This window comes from Malurus melanocephalus, unplaced genomic scaffold, assembly GCF_030028575.1.
Source record: "Malurus melanocephalus ecotype Western Australia unplaced genomic scaffold, MMel_1.1 scaffold_219, whole genome shotgun sequence".
NCBI classification, from domain to species: Eukaryota; Metazoa; Chordata; class Aves; order Passeriformes; family Maluridae; genus Malurus; species Malurus melanocephalus.
Window position 1 is genome coordinate 566,581 of NW_026623451.1, and position 19,143 is coordinate 585,723.

General features: G+C 41.7%; 1 protein-coding gene across 2 annotated transcripts; it reads right to left on the reverse strand.

Moving 5' to 3' along the window:
• Positions 1-208: 208 nt before the first annotated feature.
• SUDS3 (SDS3 homolog, SIN3A corepressor complex component) lies at positions 209-19,137 on the reverse strand. Of its 2 annotated transcripts, none has more exons than XM_057374193.1 (12): positions 18,974-19,137; positions 17,442-17,535; positions 16,656-16,711; positions 16,458-16,529; positions 14,718-14,737; positions 14,022-14,178; positions 12,277-12,372; positions 10,521-10,582; positions 9,619-9,640; positions 8,857-8,962; positions 5,133-5,217; positions 209-3,538 (listed from the first exon to the last, which is right to left on the reverse strand). In XM_057374193.1, exons 1-12 carry the CDS (start codon positions 19,131-19,133, stop codon positions 3,440-3,442), a joined length of 1,029 nt encoding a protein of 342 aa, XP_057230176.1. In that variant the 5' UTR covers positions 19,134-19,137; the 3' UTR covers positions 209-3,439. The 2 variants fall into 2 exon arrangements, with proteins under 2 accessions (XP_057230176.1, XP_057230177.1); XM_057374194.1 differs by having other exon boundaries at positions 210-3,538; positions 17,442-17,511.
• Between the last annotated feature and the right edge of the window lie 6 nt (positions 19,138-19,143).

The window sequence follows — 19,143 nt, forward strand, 5'->3', positions numbered from 1 at the left end:
GGAAAAACAGAAACATGCATTCTTTTGTTTTCTAAATGTTTCACTGAATATTAAATACTTAGTTTTAGAATTGGGCATACCRAAAAGATTAACAGCAGACCTTAGACATCCATTCAGATTTTCTGAATCTTTCAGTGTTTGCTTCTATGGAACAAGAACCCAAAAACTGCTTTTTCTTTTTTTCTGAAGGAGGAAGAACCTCAGTTATTCACAAGGGTCACAGCTGTTTCTTGCTCTTTTAGGCTTTATTTTCTTCAACTTTCCCAGAAATTTACAAAAAGAACAAGACAAACAATGAAAGTTTCTGCCATTAAATCCCTTTGTCTCTTTACAAAATTCCAGGCAGAGCACATAAACTAAGAAAGACAATTTCATTTATTAGCATTTGTCCTTGGAAAAAGCCTCTTTGGAAACCTTTCCAGGAGTATGATGTCAAAAAGCCCCTGGAATTTGGCTCCCTGATCTGGCTTCCTTCCATTGGGACATCTAATGGCTGGGGGGTAAGTCTTTTTTATTTTACACATATCAACATCACAGTCCATTTCTCAAGGCAATAATAATTAAAAAAAAAAAAAAAGCTTAATATGAGTCAACAGCCAACTACAGTTTAACCCTCAGTAAAAGTCTATTTTTGGCAGAAGGTTCACCTTTCTTCAAAATTACTATAATGACGAGTTAAAGCCGTTGCCTAAATTTGCTTTGAATGCTGTTCATAATGAGGATTAAATTGTTTCATACCTGCAGCAAAGCTCTTTCTGTTCAGAGGGTTGGGATCCTTCAAGACTGATGATAGGCAGGCCAAGAGCAGACAGAAAAGCCAATTTTCCTCTAGAATTCAAGCAAGACCTTGTCCATCTCCTTGAATAACTTGTCTCTATTTTTCCAACCCATGGCAGGAAATCTTCAATTCTACAGCTGATGTCTCTACTCTTGATCTCCACATGCCTCATCCTTGCCACAGAACTACTTGTGCATCCTTTTAGGATTAAAAAAAATGCACTTGCTTCCCTGAGCACACAGCGAGGCACTGCACTTTATCACTTCCAGCCTCACAATTGGCTTGGGCCATTACAGAACAGCCTGCCAGGATAAAAAAATCCAGGATACAAATATTCATGTACTCTGTGAGATAGATCTACTCTTTATGGTGATCGACASAGGCAAGGCAGACTTTCATTTCATTAAGAAACTGAGGATGAAGTGGCCTATAAATAAAATTCCTTCAGCGTAGCAGTTAAGATTGAGCCRTTTACAACAGAAAAAGCCCATTCTCAGCATTGCTAGAAGCAGAAATTAAAGGTTCAAAGGTTGACCCGGGGCACTGGGGAAACCAGCAAGGAATTCTGACAGGAGGAAGTTGTCAAAATCCTTCCTGGAGGGCCGAGATTGGTGTGGAAGAAGAAGAGATYGAGATCAGGGTTTGCCCTGGTTCACCACCAGCTCATGGAGCCTCTGTCTCCATCCAACACACCCTGACATCCCATCAGGGGGATGCCACCCATCCACACTCCCATTAATACCCAAAATTACCCCAAAACAGAGAACACCACAGCAGCAGATGGCTGTTGGATCTCCCCACCACTGAATCCAAGTCTCCAGCTCTTCCCACAAATATAGGTATTGATAAAGTGATAGAGACAGGAAATAAATCCTGCTACTTCCTCAGCACTTTTTATTATTAGAGCGATGCTCATTTTAAGTCTCAGTGACAAATCCTGTCTGGTCCATCATCACCTTATCAAAAACCTGTCACATGTGCAGGGAATGTGAAGTTATATTAAGTAAGCTGTTAACTTGCCAAAATGCAGCCCGCTGCTTTCTGCCTGCCTAAGCTGCAGCAGAGATGGCACCTTGTCAAGGGGTGGGAAACACCCTCTCCTTCCCTGCCACAGCTCCAGATCCAGCCCAAACCCCAAACACAGCAAAAACCCAGTCAGGTGGCTGTCACAGCAGGAACTCAGCCATCACACCCCACTCCACACCCACGTACAGGCTGCAGTTTTTGGGGTGTGACTGCCACCCAACTGCAGGAAAGAAATGGGCACAGGCATCACACCTCCCCTCTCCTGACTCCATTTATCCAGACAAGAAAGGCTCGACTGATGTGGAACAGAAAGGCAGCTCAAAAGCAAAACAAAGTATGCCTCGAAGTGACAGATATTRAGAAAGACAGGATTTCCAACTTTTTGACTAGTAACCAAAAGGAGCACGAGGGTGTTCTGCACTGAAGGCAGAGATGTGACAGCGCTGCCAGGGCACTGTGGGGCTCCTGCCAAGGCAGTCACATGTGGCATGGGGTGGTTCCAGACATCAGCAAATGACTGGGAATAATACAGGAATGCCAGAGATACATCTTTTAACACCTTGGGAGTGCCATAACATCATTATTTGAGCATTTTCACTTGTGCTACAGGAGGGCAAATGTAGAAACCCAGAGTTACCTCCCATTGTTAAAACAGCCTTCAAGGGGAACCCTTTGCACAGCGTTTAAGGGTATGAAGGTTCCAGCTAAAACATGTCAGTGCCACTTTTCCTCTGTACCAGGCTCCTTGTGAAGATATAAGAGATCCAGGATCTCCTGTCAGCAGGATCTCACCATAACCTGTTATTCTGAGCATTGATGAAAAAAGTGAAATTGATCTTTTGCCTCTCTACATCTGTGATCATAAACATTCATAGAGCCCTGCTATCAGCAAAACCAGGTAATTACTCCAGTAATTAACTCATCCACCTCTTCCAGGTCATCTCTATCAGCAAACAGACATACTCTGCTTGTTCATGAAGGGCTTTTTAATGTAAAGAGAAACAGAAGCTCTGACCGACCACGCGTGACTCTGAGCTACRTTAAAATCACGGTATTTTCAGCAGTTTCTGAGCTGTTCACACCCTCCTAAAAAAGTCTCAGCGCTTCAATCTTTCAACAGTCCATCCAATAAAGCTGATGTCGTGCACCACGTGTTCTGGAAGCATCTCTCAGCTGCGGCTGAAACCTGTCAGGATTCATCTCTTGCCCAAAATCCTGAGCCTTGCAGGAAAACAAGGCCAAAAGAAGGATGAACAGCCTCAAGTCTTGACAAGCAAAGCTTCTCCCAGCGGTCTGACTTCCAACAGAAACATGATGATGGTTTTGACACACAAGTCTCACCTGTGCACCACGAAACGACGATGAAAAGGAGAGTGATGCAAAGTCCTCTCAAACAGTCACCCGGAATACAAAGAGAGCATACAGAAGCTTGATGCAAAATCCAGAAATAGTCCAGGGCAGTGCTTGGGCATCACTAAAGGTTTAAGGACTACTGGGGATTATGTGGCCAGCCACAAAGTGTCTCATCAGAGGTCAGGACTGTTCCCTGCCGCTGGGAGGAGGGAGCAGCCTGGCAGYCCCTGGCAGAGGTTTGGTGATCTGTTAAAAACCAGGAAAAGGCCAGCGGGAGCAGAGTCAGGCGGCCGAGCGCCGGCGGATCACGAACACTCCCCGCTGCAGCTGCCCCAGGTAGATCCTCACCTTGGTGCTGTCGCTAGTTTTCCTCACCCAGATCTGCCAGAGAGAAAGGGCAAAGAGAAGGGGGCAGGGAGATGAATTAGGGGAGAAAAAAGGCAAAACTCACAGCAAGCAATACACAGACAAATTAACTCTGTATCTTAGCGCCAGGGCGGAGCGCCTCAGGGGGCACAGATCAATGAGGTTAATCCCTCCTCCCTTCCTACACGAGGTATTTGCAACCTGAGCAGAAAATGAAATAAGATCTCTAACTTCACCTCCTTAACTTCCTGCTCAAAACAGTCCTGGAGAAAAATTACTCTTTCAAGCACCATCAGGAAAGCAGGTTCCTCCTGCYACAGCTCACAACAGAACCGTGGCACTGAGCTTTGCCTAATCAAGAATAAGTCCCTCTAGATCCACAGATCATAAAATGATCTGTCCTGGGAATTGCCCAGACAAGTAACTATTAGTCAAATGAAAAGCTTATTCTGACTCTGTTCTGTGGAGCATTTCCCACAGAAATTGTGCCTGGAGATACGAGGGCCTCTCTCTTAAAACACCTGTGGGGAAGGATCCACGCCACGTGTCCCRGGGGACAAACTGCTGCCACCGAGGCAGCCACTCCAGACAGCTCTTGAAATCATTTCCAGAGGGTTTAGGTCTAAAAACCTGCACTTTAAAAATCAAGTCTGAGCAATTTCCTCTGCATTATATCCTTCTAATACATATCTACATATTTAAATACATAAAGTAAGAATTATCCAGCTTTTAGTGCTKGAGTATTTTAGGAGGGAAGTCCAATATTTTCTGCTGCAAAGGATTATACAGTTATGCTGGCTTGYGATTTACCTTAAACTACTTTTTTGGGATATATTAGCTGACCTAGCACAGTAGATTGATTTAACTTTTATTTTAATTATAAAYTGACTTAATTAACAGGACTCCTCAATATTAAATAAATTTAATATTTGCCTGCATTTCTATTTCAATTATTTCTCCAGAAAAATTAAAATCAACATTCATTAATAATCACCTCCCAACTGTAACATTTCCAAGAATTTGGCATGTTTTGCTTGCCAAAAGAATTCAAAAATCCACAAACTTTGAGCAATGTAGGAAACAAACATGTACAATTTTACATTCTACAACAGGATGATGGAATGATACATTAGTTTTGCCAAATCACAGTAACAACTTTGAACAAATTTTAATGCCTCCACAAGTTGTTTGTCTGAACAACCACCGAGTGCAACAACTGCCACTGCAAGGCAACAGCTGTGACACAAACAGATCCCCCATGCAGCTCGTTCTGGGGGAAATAAAGTGTTTTCCCTTAGCTGCCACAACAAATTAAAGTTCCTTTATTGGCTGATTGAGGAGTGCACTCAAGACTATTATTTCTTTCCCTGAAGTGTCTGAAATCTKCAAGCAAAGAACAAAGTGCTCCCTTTGCCCAAGTGCTGCAGGAGCTTGCAAAAATAAAAAATTCATCCTTCAGAAAGAGAGCAAGACTTGCCACCTCAAAAACAGATTGTTAAAGTCAGTTTTATCTTGGATTCTTTACACACCAGACAGATATCTGTCTGTCTGTCTTTAGCCCTTGCTAGAGCCCTCCCCCCTCCCCTGACAAATACAAGCAGCCCATCACCTCGTTGGCGCCCACAGAACTGATCACACAGCTCAGCTTCGTGTTCTCTTTAGACTCCAGGTAAATAGCTTGGCTCTTGTGGTACCTGCAAAAAAAAAAAAAAAAAAAAAAGGAAACATGTGAAACCACTGTTGATAAAGCTGGACAGAGTAAATCTGAAGTCTGCCTCTATTTCCATGCCACTTTCTGTCTGATCAAGGTGATCTGATCACCCACACAAACACACTCTGCATTTAAGGATATTTTGAAATGCACGAGGGTCTTAACTGACATTCAACTCTGCACTGAAGGTTACTGAAAACAGCTTTCACTTCTGCAAGGAGGAGAGGCAGAGCCCCAGCCACAACCCAGGGGAACAGTGACTGACAACACGCCCGTGCTTCAAGGGTTAATCCAAGCAGCCTTTCCTGTTTCAGACACAGGATGGGATTCAGAAGGCAACTCCTTATTATGCCTGATAAAATATGGCAGAGAAAATCACAGRCACTCAAGTTATTCCTCAATACAGAATTATTAGAACACCACCACCACCAAAAGTGAATTACCCCAATCAGTCCGTGCACTGTTTAAGCAGACCTCAAATTTCTAATGCTGTCCTGTTTTGTGGAAATACCCAAACTGGTAACTGTAACGAGCTGTAAATACCTGCCATGAGGAGGCCATGACTAAGCAGATCCATTTCCCTTCTTTTTAGATCATATTTTAAGCTCTATACTGTTCTTACTGTGCTGTGTATAAAACAAAGACTGAAATTTGTAACTCTGAATTGATTCCACRGACTTGCCTCCTTCACAGGCCCCATTTTTCCCAGTCCTGCAGTGTGCCAGCCCCAAAACCTCAACTTCTGTTCWTTCTGCTTCATTCTGTTCCATAGGCAGAACTAATTACACTTAAGCAAGTAATTTGTAAATCAATCATCTTAATCAAGCAAGCACCAAAATACTTTACAGCTCTAAAAGYATGGCTGTATTTCCACCTTGACCCTAATCACTATTTTATCTGGGCAATCCAAGCTGCAGAATTCCTTGCAAGGGAAAAAAAAAGATACTCCTTTAGGAAACACCAGTGCAACCCCYTGCAGCCTGACTGCCATTTGCAAAATGCATGGATTTATTTAATCTTTACAGTTATTTCCACAATAACCATACTGTACATGTGGAAATCGTCCAATGGTTTATTCCACAATCTCTTCCTACTGGCTCATGCACTCAGAATTTTCACTGTGCTTGCCAGTAACYGGAATGAGTGTCAGCTTTGAGCCTTCCAAACATACTTTAAAATTTAAAAAAATCTCTAAATCCTGCAACCTTTAGACACCTGTGCCCAACCATTGTTCTYTTTCCTTCATTTTGACAGAAAGTATGTCAGCGGGTTCCAGGGCAGCGCAACAGCAACAATGACCTGAGCCAAAAAAATCTCAGTTGAGCAAGTCCAGATGTCATTAAATGATACAAAGGAACTCAATGAGCTACTACAAACCCCAAGCCTCACTAAGATGAGACAAAAATCTCAGTCCAGCAGTGCTCATGCCACGCTGTGAGTGCTTAAGCAAGGAGAATTTYGATCTTGATACAATCAGTAGGAGCGCAGGAGGTACCAGTGCAAACAACAGCTCTGAGTGTTATCTCAAGAATGAAATATTTTTCCCCCACTTTCAATTTTTGATTACCAGTGAAATTCCAAAGCTGATGACATACATGTCAGATGTTTCACTTTCACATCACGAATTACTCTCCATCAGTAAATTAACGTTAATTGTGGACAGAAAAGGCAAAGTACCCCGTCAGCAGTGTTTCACTGAGGAGTTGTCTGAGCTGTCTCACGCTCCGCGCTCACCAAGGCAGGGCAGCTGAAGGCACAGCACTCTGGTGCATCAGTTACCTGCTCATGTCTCACCCTTCTGCAAAGTTTATACATCCAGAGAGAGACAGAACTGAGGGAATTACCTCAGATGAAAAATGCAATGGGGTTTAAGGTGGCTTTCAWGAAAGCAAAGAGCCAAACAACTCTYACTGTTGCAGTASGTAAAACACACCAAATGAGGCAAGCAGAAATAATTCCATTTCCTGCTATAAAATATTCTGCTGAAAGGCCAAGATTTCYAACTGCAACTCCATCAGAAGATGGAAAGAAATCCCTGTGCATTACTGTCTGCAGCAAAGCTAAGCAAAAAGATGGCTGCTTTACAGTATGCTGTGTTTTAGGATTTGATGGGGGAGCAGAGAGCTCTGAGGATAAAAAAACTGAGTTTAACTCCACATTCATATGAAACACTCCACTTTGGGAAACGTGTGTGAAATGTCTCTGCAAGGCTTCAAGGGTTCATTACTGCCCCTACACACTCCCTGTTTTCAGGTAATTGTCATGCATGGTTGCATCAGGAAACAGAGAAAGTCACTCCTGGGCTGTCAGGTTTAGGATTTCTGTGCATGCCAGCATTCTTTATGCATCTGAGAAAGAATTACCCTCCCACTACCAAGAATTACTTCATTATTTTAAAACACCAGCTACTTTGCACAAGTACTATTATTATCAATCAAAAAAAAATCTAAGCAGRATTATTACAGCCAAAAAAAGTAAAATACTGTTCTTAAAACAGCCTAAGAACAAGGCAGCCAGGAAAGACAGCAGCTGGAATTCCTGAATTCCTGACAGCAAGACCCCCATGACAACTGAATTCAGCAGATGAAAATACATGTAAAATGTTTTATGTCCCAACTAAATACCCTTCAGAAAGAACTGGTGGCTTTGTGAGGTTCATCTGAGCTCACTGAAGCTCTTCCACATTTAAATTTAATGRGAAGTTTTGAGCTTTACTGACAGATTACTTCAGATTCCTTTTTTCACTCATGAACACTTTTCAGTACTCCATATGCTTCAAAATTCTGAAGAACAGTTTATTCATCCAAATATATCCGGGGAATGGTCACTTTAGACACAAAAAAAAAATGAAACAAAAAGAAAACTTGATAACATAAGTAGCCTGTTCAGTTCTTATCTGCTTTATGCTTGATGGATGTTTAAAGCAGATGATTTGCAAATTGCTCTCTGCTCAAGGAGTTCAGGACTGCCCCCYTGATTATCCAGGTTTGCAAGTCTCATGGATTAAGTTTAAGACCTACTAAGATTCCKCTGCAGGATTTAATATTTTCCTTGTGTTTTGAGAGGCTTGTACAGCTGTACGGCCATAAAGCTGGCCAGAGATAAATCCAATCAGCAATTCTGAAGTTGCCTCTCCCAGGTGGGATTGATCTTTAAAGGTTATTTGGATTTATTAGAAGCATTTTTCATCCTGAGCAGCTGCTGGATGACATTTCTTCTGCCACCTTGTGGAATGCCGGGAAAACTGAACCTCAGGAATGTGAGCGAATCACAGAGTGACTGTATCCAAACTGGGCARCTTCAGTCACATCCCACTGTGGCTGCTGCTGCTGCCTCCCCACCTCATATAAAGTTTGACTTCCTAAGTGCTACAGTGGGCCAGGGAAAGGACTGAAGTCTCCTTTTATTGGAGCTACCAGTTATCTTTGAAAGCCTGCAGGGTGCAACTACTCAGTCATCACCTCTGCTTTGCTGGATCAGTGATAAGCCCCTGGAGGGAGCAGCCAACTCTGCCCAACTGCACTTTCCCCACCAATTCTTYGATCAAAGCCATTTCTCTGTGCTGGCTCTGCCCCCTCACCACACAACAGACTGATGAGAACAGAAATGCCCCAGGTCTCACCATCTCTTGTCATAGTAGAGTTTTCCATCTTCTACCCGAGCCTCGAAGCGCTGTGCTGGAGACTCTGCTGGTGTAGCTGGGAGGTGCTCGGGAGAGGAGGGGGAGGCTGGTGACAGGAGAACATTCTGGTTAAAAACCATCACGTGCCCATCACAGCAGCACATCTGGCTGCAAAACTACAGTTAATAAGGAATACATGCAGGAATATCAGGCACAGAAAGCTGCAAACTCAAATACCCATCAGGAAAATATATATTGGGATGAGTAACTCAACCTCTGCCTTGAATGAAAATACTTGCTGAAATACAGCATTTATCTGAAAAAATATTCATGGTTAAGTGATGGACAGCATGTCCTTGATGTTATTTTAGTTAAAATCTACAGTAAAGTAGTTAAATAGGATCAAAATTGCTCASGCAAGTTAGCACAATTRGTTGTTTTGAAATAAARTGCACAGGCACACCTAGAGAGCTGRAGGCATAAAACCACAGTGCTCAATCCCTCCACGGACCTGACARGCAGGGAAGGTGCCCAGATGCACCTGGATACAATGGAAACCCACAGCTGGATTGTCCAACACCCAAGTGTTTCAGCCACCAAAGCTGCACATGTCCCCCTTCCCATCCCTGATAAAAGTCAGTTCCCATTCACCCACACACAGAACAGCCAGAACAATCATTCAGCCAAATTCCACAGCCAAACATCTCCAGCACCATTCTCTGGTCAGAACAGCCCCCCTGGGAACAAGTCCCAGTAACTCACCTGGTCTCTTGGGTGATTTAAGCTGCAAGGGAACAGAGCAAAGCAGCGTTAGAGATCTGACAGGAGCCACAGAAGCTGCAGTTGATAATTGCAGATTTTTTACTTTCCATGCTCTGAATATTTGTATTTTAAATGCACTGGTACCATAACACATACCCACAGCAGTGTGCTGGAAACAGCCAAAGGTGCAGGTGATCAATGATATGACAAAGGCCAAAAACATGAACTTCAGAGCAATTCAGATAACCCTCTCCAATGAGCCAAACCCATCTAACAAAYTATTTTTGAATATGATCCAACGTTTCTCAGGGTACAGAAAATACAGGAGATAAATCATTAGAGACACCTCAACAGCTGGCACAAAACCAGCGTTCCACTATCACCCTCAAATGTTTTAATGAGCAGCTTATATTCTGAGAAATTAGATAAGACTTCAAGTGCTCAGCAAGAAAACAATATGTTAATCAAAACTAGAGAAACGATAAACATGCACACTGCCCCCCATTCAGCTGGCTGAAATATTGTGACAGCAGGGAGAAAAAAAAAATTAATAAAAAAAACCCCACCCCATACTAAGGCCTACACCAAAGCCTGTGATCTCTCAGAAAAACACACTGACATCTGTTTAGCCACAAGGAAAAAACTCCTTAACACAGCTCATCCCTTGGTTCACACAAAAGGTAACATTTTCAGATGACAGTCATTCTAATGAGGTTAATTAAACCTAAATAAAAAGGAGGAGATACCATCTTGCTAAATCTTTTATTGTTCAACTTCAGAAAGCCGACAGGGATGAAATAGTCCCACATCTCAAAAACATAAAAGAGGGCTCTGTTCTCTTTGGGGGAAAGCATTTGCCTTCTCTTTAAAACAAAGAAATAYAATCAAGCAACAATCCCTACCTTATTCAGTGTTCTCAGGTCCTCCATTATTTGCTCATCAGTCAACAAATAATTTAGCTGAGGTATCCACAATTAAGGTTTCCATAAGCTCTTGATAACAAGCAAGGCTAAAAACTAAAGGTCAATGACATTTCACTTGACTAAATGGAAGCCAAAAGGTTTCCAGGATTTTAATAAATGTCTTACTTGAGCTTTTTTTTTCTGGTCACAGGAATTAATACAAACCCACCCACACCATCTTAGCAGCAGAGTGCAAAATCATTTTAACTTACTCAGACACAACCATCACTGAAAAACCTTTAGTGCACTGACATTTACTTCACAGGGGCATCAAGCACCAGCATTTTCAGTGTTTTTCACCTTGTATTTCTRTGGAAAGAATCTGGGGGCTGAAACAACAGCCTCACTTCAGGTTTTCTGCAATGAATGGGGCTAAATCCCCCGTAAACCTAGTTAAATAAAACGTGGTGTGACTGGGGATAAACAAGAGCCTACAATACACCTGAAAACGAACCCAAAATTTCAGAAAATAGAAATGAGTGTATTATAGTCTTATTAGAGCTCTGCTGCTCTTTTGTTTCTTCAAAACAACTGTTTAGCCAAAAGTATTCGAARTATTAAACAAAAGTTAACAGTTGTTGGGCTGCATTTGAAGGRTTTTGGTTCTGATGGTCTTTAATCCTCTCCCAGTGAACACAGASAGAGTTTCACACTGCAGCTGCTGTCTCATGCTCAATTAGCAGGTCATGTTCACTATGAAACTCATTTATTTTGGATGAGATAGGGGCACTAATAAATGATTTTTTTTTCCTGCAAGAGTGAACAGAATCTTCAACCAGAAAGAGGTTAATTGAAACTGGAGATGCTCGTGACCATCCTGCATGAACTCCAAAAGTTCAAGGTCTAATATTGCCTTCAGAAAATGAGAGACATTCAGGTAAGTTTTTTTAATCTAAGACATACAAGTTTAGAATCTAATAAGAAGCCTCTGCAAATCAAATATTCTTGCCTTCCTCTCCAGGTGAATTTAATATACAAATAGAAAAAGTGCCTATCATCACAGAGGAGCTAAAAACATATTTCCAGAAGCCAAGGAACATTTTAATTCTGAGACATGCAGCAAGGCAGATCCTAAGCATYACACAGACATGTTTTTCTGTCTCTTGTGATACATGAAAACAAGATGAATCTTCATTTYTCCTTATTCAAAGAACAAATTTAGCACTCCTTGCTTTTGCTATGCATCTCTGGATTAGAGATCTGAAGCCCTTATCAGAAATTGAAAAACTAGTTTGATCCGACAAATATGATCTTTCCAGTTAATGCTTTGTCACGTCTTGAAATATGAAAAGCTTTGGCTCCTGTAAAAAGCCATTTACTATCTATGGAATCAATTATCTCAGCATATATAGATATATATATTATATCAATGTTCTTTTAAAGCTTTTCTTTCGTGAAATAAATTGCCTGTRGAATTCAGACTATTCTCACTGACAAAAGAAAAAGTTATCTCATGATACTGTAAGGTTTAAGTCAGGATGCYAGGAGATCTCCAAACCCTGGGTTCTATAGATGCATTGTATAATATAAGTGCTGTATTGCTTTAGCACACGTTATACACAACAATTGTGCTTCAGCATTTCCCAGGTTAAAATCTGATCCTGGCATTTAATTTCATTTTCCTCGCTGTACAAAACAACAAAGGTGTGRGCAGCACAGTGGCTGCAAACACAACAGTGACTGCCTGAAAGGATATCAGGAGCAGGTTTCCTCCTCTTGTCTGGGATAGGAACGGGATCGTTTGGTCGCCGTCTCAGTTTCCTCGTCATAATGGGCTTCACTTCCATCGAATCTGTAGAGTAATGAAGTTGGAGAGCTGATAAGACCAGAGAGAAAGGAGTAAGCAGCAGCAGCTTTCTACAGAGGGCACAAGGAAAATAATCTCTCCTCTTTCATACAGCAAATTGGATTTCTTTTTTTTTTTTTTCCTGGTGATAGCTCCCAGCATGGAAGTGCTGACAGTGAATCCAAGTTCTCTCCCCCATCAGGTCACAGCTGCAATGCCATGGTTACAGCTGCTCCAGGTACAGATAAGCAGCACAATGATGCTACAAGGATTCAAGGCAAATTCCTTTCATGCTAATGCTATCTGCTTGGGAACAGAGCATTTAAAAGGCCAAGCTCCTGGAGTTCCTTGCCAACCCAACTCAGATCGTTAATAGCATGTAAAACATCGGCCACAAATCAATTGCTCTCTCATCTTCAAGGCAGAAAAACAGCTTTGTCAAAAGATTAGAGAAAATTCCTGCATTGAAGATTGATACAAGTCTGCTGGAGTGATTTCAAACAAACAGTATTTAAATTCAGATTATCTAAGAATGATTAATGAAATGAGCCTAATTAATAACACGCAGAGCAGCAGCTGACAGGAAGCAAACTGCAGCAGATGCACTGGGGAAAAAGAAAAAAGTCTGCTTAAAACTTCAACACCAGTCTCATCACTGAGCAATTATCTGAACTTACTTGTTCAAATGTCTACGGGTAACCTTTACTGAACAACTTCACTGAAATGCTCACAAATCGTTCCTTAATTAACGCAGGTATGTTGAACTGACAGCCAAGTTCATAAATGCCAAACACCTCATCCCACCTCCCTTTCTGTGTGCTCAGATTTATTTGCTCATCTCTAAGTACCCCTGAATCACATCCTGGGTAGCGCTTCCATCTCTGAAGCCCCTCTGGCACCCTCAAGACAGTAAAACCTTGAGCAGCTCTGCATGTGCAACACACCAAATTCCTTTTCTCCTCGTCTCAAGGATGACCATGAGACCAGACTTCATAAATAATTAAAAGAAGTTACCAAGGGAACAGCATAACTCAAACTGATTTCCAGTCCACAGAAGCTTAAGAGTTTGTATTAAGCCAAGAGCACCACTCATATGCCAAAATAGGGTTTAATTCTGATTCTGAGTATTAATTAAATTATTACTTTCTATAAAACCTGTAGATACTACACAAGAAATAGATGAAGGGTCTAACTGATGGACAGGCCTCAGCAACAAAACCAACGCTATCAGTCCATGAAGGGAGGGAGTTGAGCCTCAAATCAGACTTTTGGTTCAGCATCACAGCAACAGAAATCTGCAGGAATAATTAATCCCTGACTCAGATCCCCTGTGTCCATTACCACAGAGCACTGCAAGGCACCAAGRGTACCAACTGTTTCAAAGAAATACATCCATTTAATGTACATTTTCCAGTGTCTGGACACAAATGCAACCCACAACTCTATTCTTCTGGCTTTAAGCAGCATATTTCAACCTTTACTGTCTGGCTTTCTTCAACTATTTGTCCACCTATTCCTGGAGGAAGAAAAGGACACAGCTTTACAACCTGGCATCACTGGTTATGTCAATTTGAACCAGCACTGCCACCTTACAGCTCTTTTCCTGATCAGTAACAGAGTGGGTAACACAAAGGACAGGTGTYTATCTCCTTTACCTCCTGTTAATTCCATGGTTAGCTTTTCATTCTCAATCATCTTCTTCTTCTCTTCCAACTCTGCAATCAGATTTTCCTTCAGCTCAATTTTCTTATCCTCAAACTCCTTTGCTGCTGCTTTCTTTTCCTTCACGTAATTTTTCTCCACCTGATCTGTCTAATGCAACCCAAAGAGCAAGAAGGTTAATTAAGGACTCAAGTTAATGATATCACAATAGCTTTTCACACAGCTGTATTGATCAGTTTTTCAGTTCAAAACCAGGGTGAGCTCTAAAGATTATCAATATTCATCATCTACAGAAAAACATCTAAATATGACTCAGTGCTRTTATATTGGCAAAAGAATTATTTGCAAAAAGCCATTTTAACGTTGCATAACAAATCAAGTTGCTAGCAGAGAGCTCTTCACACTCACTTATCACCTTAAACAACCTTTTTTAGACCAGCTCAATGCACAGCCAGATACAAGAGGCCAATAGCAAATATTTAATTCTATTTTAACAACTAAGGGCAGAAGTTGCTTGAGGTAATACCAGCAGTAAGCTCTACTACATCTCAAGTTTAACAAGACAGCTAAAGGAAGAAAATTTCTTTAAAGCCTTCTGGGAAAACAAGCCCAAATACTGGTTGATGAAACAAGGTTTATGCCTCTTCAATCTAATTAATGCATATTTTTGATAAATTAAGAGTACTTACTTCCAGCTGCAGGAACAGTTCTGAAACACAAGAAAGACTTAATTTATTACCTTCAAAGCTGCACGAAATTATTTTCTCAACATTTTAAGCCATTGAATGTTGCAGCCAAGACAGGCTGAATACAAATAATGCATATACTTATCCAACCTCTACTTTGAGTTCCGAGTTTTATGCTGAAAAYAAAGTGACTAAGAAAAAGTTCCACAAAAACACTGTTAACAAGGGTTTTTTTACAGGTTATTACTGCGTTGAAAAGCTCCCACAAAAAGCTTTAACAACTTGAGATTAAACAGGATGGARCCCTTTTCTGTTTCTTTGATGACAAAATGCCCAAAATGAAGTTTTTACTCAAGATAGTGGCAACAAAAGCAAACTAAGGCAGCCCTCAAATCACCATATTTCACCAGCATAACACCTGGCAATATCTGAAACAGTAAAAATTTCTGTGAAGATCACAAGCTTCAAATGTGTTTTGGAAAAGACTGTCATAGCAGCACTGTACTACTCCATTATTTTAAAAAACATTTTACAAATTAATAATATGTATACCAAATATGAGAATGGTGCAATAAAACCCAAACTTTTTATCTGCAAAGCATGAAAGCAGTTTTGTGCAGACAATCACACAGGTAACAAATCTAAACTGCTGCTTTAATAAACCTCAGCATGGCAAGGACAAACATTAAGGAGCATTATTCCTGTAGCACAAGGCAGCTGGATTTGTAAATTATAAAATTCCAAGTGATCACCAGCTGCCCTCCTGTGGAAGAACTCTGCTGCTGCAGCASTGCTCATGGCCAGCCAGAAACATCAGTTTGCACTTAAGGCTTAATTTTACCCAGGCTTGCCAGGATGCTGCTCTAGTGCATGAAAGATCTTTTTGGAGGTCTTTTCCAACCTAAATCATGGGTGAAATTCAACTCAGGAGACAGATACAGGTTATGAAGAAGTTGTTAGAACCACTTCAGCTCCTCCAACAAATCCTTTATCTACCCAAGCACTTTCAGAAATACAGAATTTTTTTTTTCCTAGAGGAGGAACATAATGCCTTCTATAAAAGGCCCTGCTTCTCTATCCAAGGTAAGAAACTACTGGAAAGAGAACAAGAAAGAGGGAGGGCAAGCAGGTGGATCTGATTCCCAAATTCCACTGCAGCAACACAATKAAAATATGTAGAAGSATGAGCACTGGGCACTTTAAAAATKAACTTGGGCCTTTGCTCCTGAGATAGAGCAGGACCCAAAGTCCAGGCAGCCCATTCCATGTCCCAGCCATGCAGAACAACAGTTCCAGCAGCAAATCCCTCTGTGTTCCTTGTTCCAGGGCACAAACTGATCTTTGGGACAGCATGTGCTCCTGACTTCCCAATCCTGAAAATCTGAAGGGGACAGGGCACCCAAAGGCTTCAGCAAGGGGCACAAAATAGCAAACCAAAGTGGGAGACTGTGCGTTAGGAAGATACAAATTAAATAATTTTTTTACTTGTGGTGTTTCACACACATGAAGACTAAAACTGTTTGTCAGTCAGCAAACAATGCTGATCAAGGGAACAAAWTAATMAAGGTAGATYCTGTCASCTTTGGTGAACAYTGAAAAATCCTACACTGTACCCAGWGAACCCTYTGATCCAGCMARKTYCYTTWMYTTWRGRGRMMRRAWTWMCYYYTTTTTTTCCTTCAGGTGTTCTATAAAACACACATTTAAGTTATTTGCAGCGTCTTAGAGAGAAATTCCACTTACCTGCATTTCGTATCCTCTCTTTGTACTGCTGGTCCAACTTTTTCATCCTTTTCTGATATTCCTGAAGAGTACCTAGTGGAAATAAATTAATTGTAGATTCCAACAAAATTTTTTTCCCCAAGTGTTAAAGACCCCCATCCTTCTATGGCATTTCAAAAGTACTAAAAGTATTTTTTAAAGCTACTTTTCAAAGCTTACCTTCCTGCAATTGCTGTAACTGCCTCTTCAGAGATGCCAGCTTGTCCTGATACATCCTGMAAACACAGCATGAAACTCTGAACACCAAGCACAAGGAGTTTATTCCACATCTCTTAGAGCTAACACAGGTTTACACAGAACTAAAAACTTTTCTGAACTTCAGGAAGCAAATTAACTATGAACTAAAAGAATTTTATTCAAATGAAAACTTCTCATTCTGTCTTAAAAGTTCTGGCRCTTCTTTGGTTCTACAATGGGTTAACAATTTGGGATAAAAAACGATTTATGTTTTCAATTGAAATCTAAAATKACATTTAAATCTACAAACACCAGAAACTTTACAGCAGAATCATTCTGTCACTTTGTCAAATTTTATAATCTGTGTATTAGCTCCCCACATTATTTTTAAAAAGCCAAAGTCTCTTTCTGGTGCAGCTGCAAACCGGCATTTCTATTACCCCGTATCTGTGGTTTAACACTGGCCAAGTCTTCCTGAATAAAAACAGGTCTCTGCCAGCAAGTAAGAACTCAAAATACTGCAAATGCTCCTAAACATTATGGGGAAACTATTTAAAGTCTCCAAAAAATACATTTCTGGTTCAGGACTAGAATTCAATTGTTTATGGTATTTGGATAGGCCTCTTGCTTTTCCTTAGTTTATCTAAAACAGAGCCTTTATTTTATTTAAAGAATCTGTAGTCTTTCCCAAGTTTCAGGCAATAAACACCTCCACACCCACAAATAAACAGAATATCGTATTACTGGGGATTGAAATGGGTTACTTACTGTTCTTTCATTTCTACAAAATCCTCCTCCTCRTGCTTTGCCAGGTCTGTTTCGCTGGCATCCTCCGTGTCTGAATGAGGCAAAAAAAACCTTGCTAAAATTAAAAAAGTATTTGAAAAAAAAAACCAAAAACAATTTAAATAGTAAATTATTTAAAAACAAGCAAATAAACAAAATAAATCCCCAAACCTCGGGCCATTTAACATCAAAGACACAATCTGAGAGATGAATTCAGGAATGAAATAAACCATTTAATCTGCTTCCTGCAACTTGACATCAGGTCTGAACAACTTCATCTTCAGAGAGCCTGGGAATTTATTCCCTTTKAAGACAGCAGGCTCTACATTAATAMTCACAGGTGAGAGACAAACAGCCCAAAGACTCTGAAAAACATTTCACAAACTTGTTACTAGAGTTCCACCCACTCAGTGCTGCTCGGTTTGACCACAAAGGTCTCACCAAAGACAGCAGTTACTGACTGGGATCTGAACKTCTCAGCTACACTGCACTCAGAAGCACTTCAACATTCAATATATACCAGCACTGCCATAAAGATAGCTGCATTGTATAAACAGATAAATAAACTATAAATAAAGCAAACCACTGTGGGATTGCTGGTTTTCTTCTAAGACTTTTCAGGCTTCTATTTATAAAATATGGGCAGCCAAGAAATCATTACCTTTCCAAGCRGGGGTCAGTGCCTCCAGACTTTACAGGGCACAGCTAAGAAACCTAAACCACAGCTAATTCCCTACACTGGAAGGGGGGACCCAGCCCCTTAAACCAAACCTTTCYCAGATTTTTCTTAAACTACAAACAGTTTAAGCTTAAGATAAAATCTAACACACTATAGATAACAAAAAAGTTTTCTAACTCCAAGAAATGCATTAAATGCCTAGGCCATCAGAAGGGACTTCCATAGTCTGTTGGGMGAGCTTTCACTCATTTGTATCCTGTCACCCCCAGCACCTTTAACATCCCATCCACAACCAGGCCWGAGGGGATGGAGGGCTCTGCAAGCAGCAACAGGCACTGTCCAAGGGTCTTTCTCCATTCCCCTTATTTGTTATTTTATGCACTCTGCACTCCCGGATACTCTGAGTTTTACTTAATTTCCCCATCTCTCGGGTTCTTCTACAGTCACTTCCTCCTGTGTTCCTATACTTTCTCCACACTTTCTCCTCCCTCAGCTGCCACCTTCCCRCTTCACGCCACCGAAAGAGAAGCAATTTCTCCACTGATTTTACGCTGCTGCCCCACTCAATCCCCCTGCTCAGCGTTCTCCCMTCTTACCTGGGAAGCCACAACTCCGCCTCTCCAGCGGCTTCTCTCTCCTCTCCCGCGGGGAACCGCTGCAACCTGACAGGTCCTCGTTTCCCTCGGGCGCTCTCGCCGCTCGGAACCCCTTAACCACGCAGCCCTTCCCCAAACTCTGTGCGGAGCGCTCCCCTCCACCCCACACCACCCCCTGCGAGAGCCCCCCGCTGTCCCACCCCGTCCCAGAGCACCGACCCGCCCCCTTCCCCACTCACCCTCGTCGGAGTCGCGGGCCCGGGCGCTCCGCTCGCCGTCCTCCTCCTCGGCGCTCTCCAGCTCCTCCTCCTCGTAGTAGTCGGGCGCGGGGGCCATGGCGGGGGCGGGCGGCCCCGGCGGGGCTGCGGGCGGCGCGGACACGAGCCCGGCCGCGCTCATGGCCGCGGGC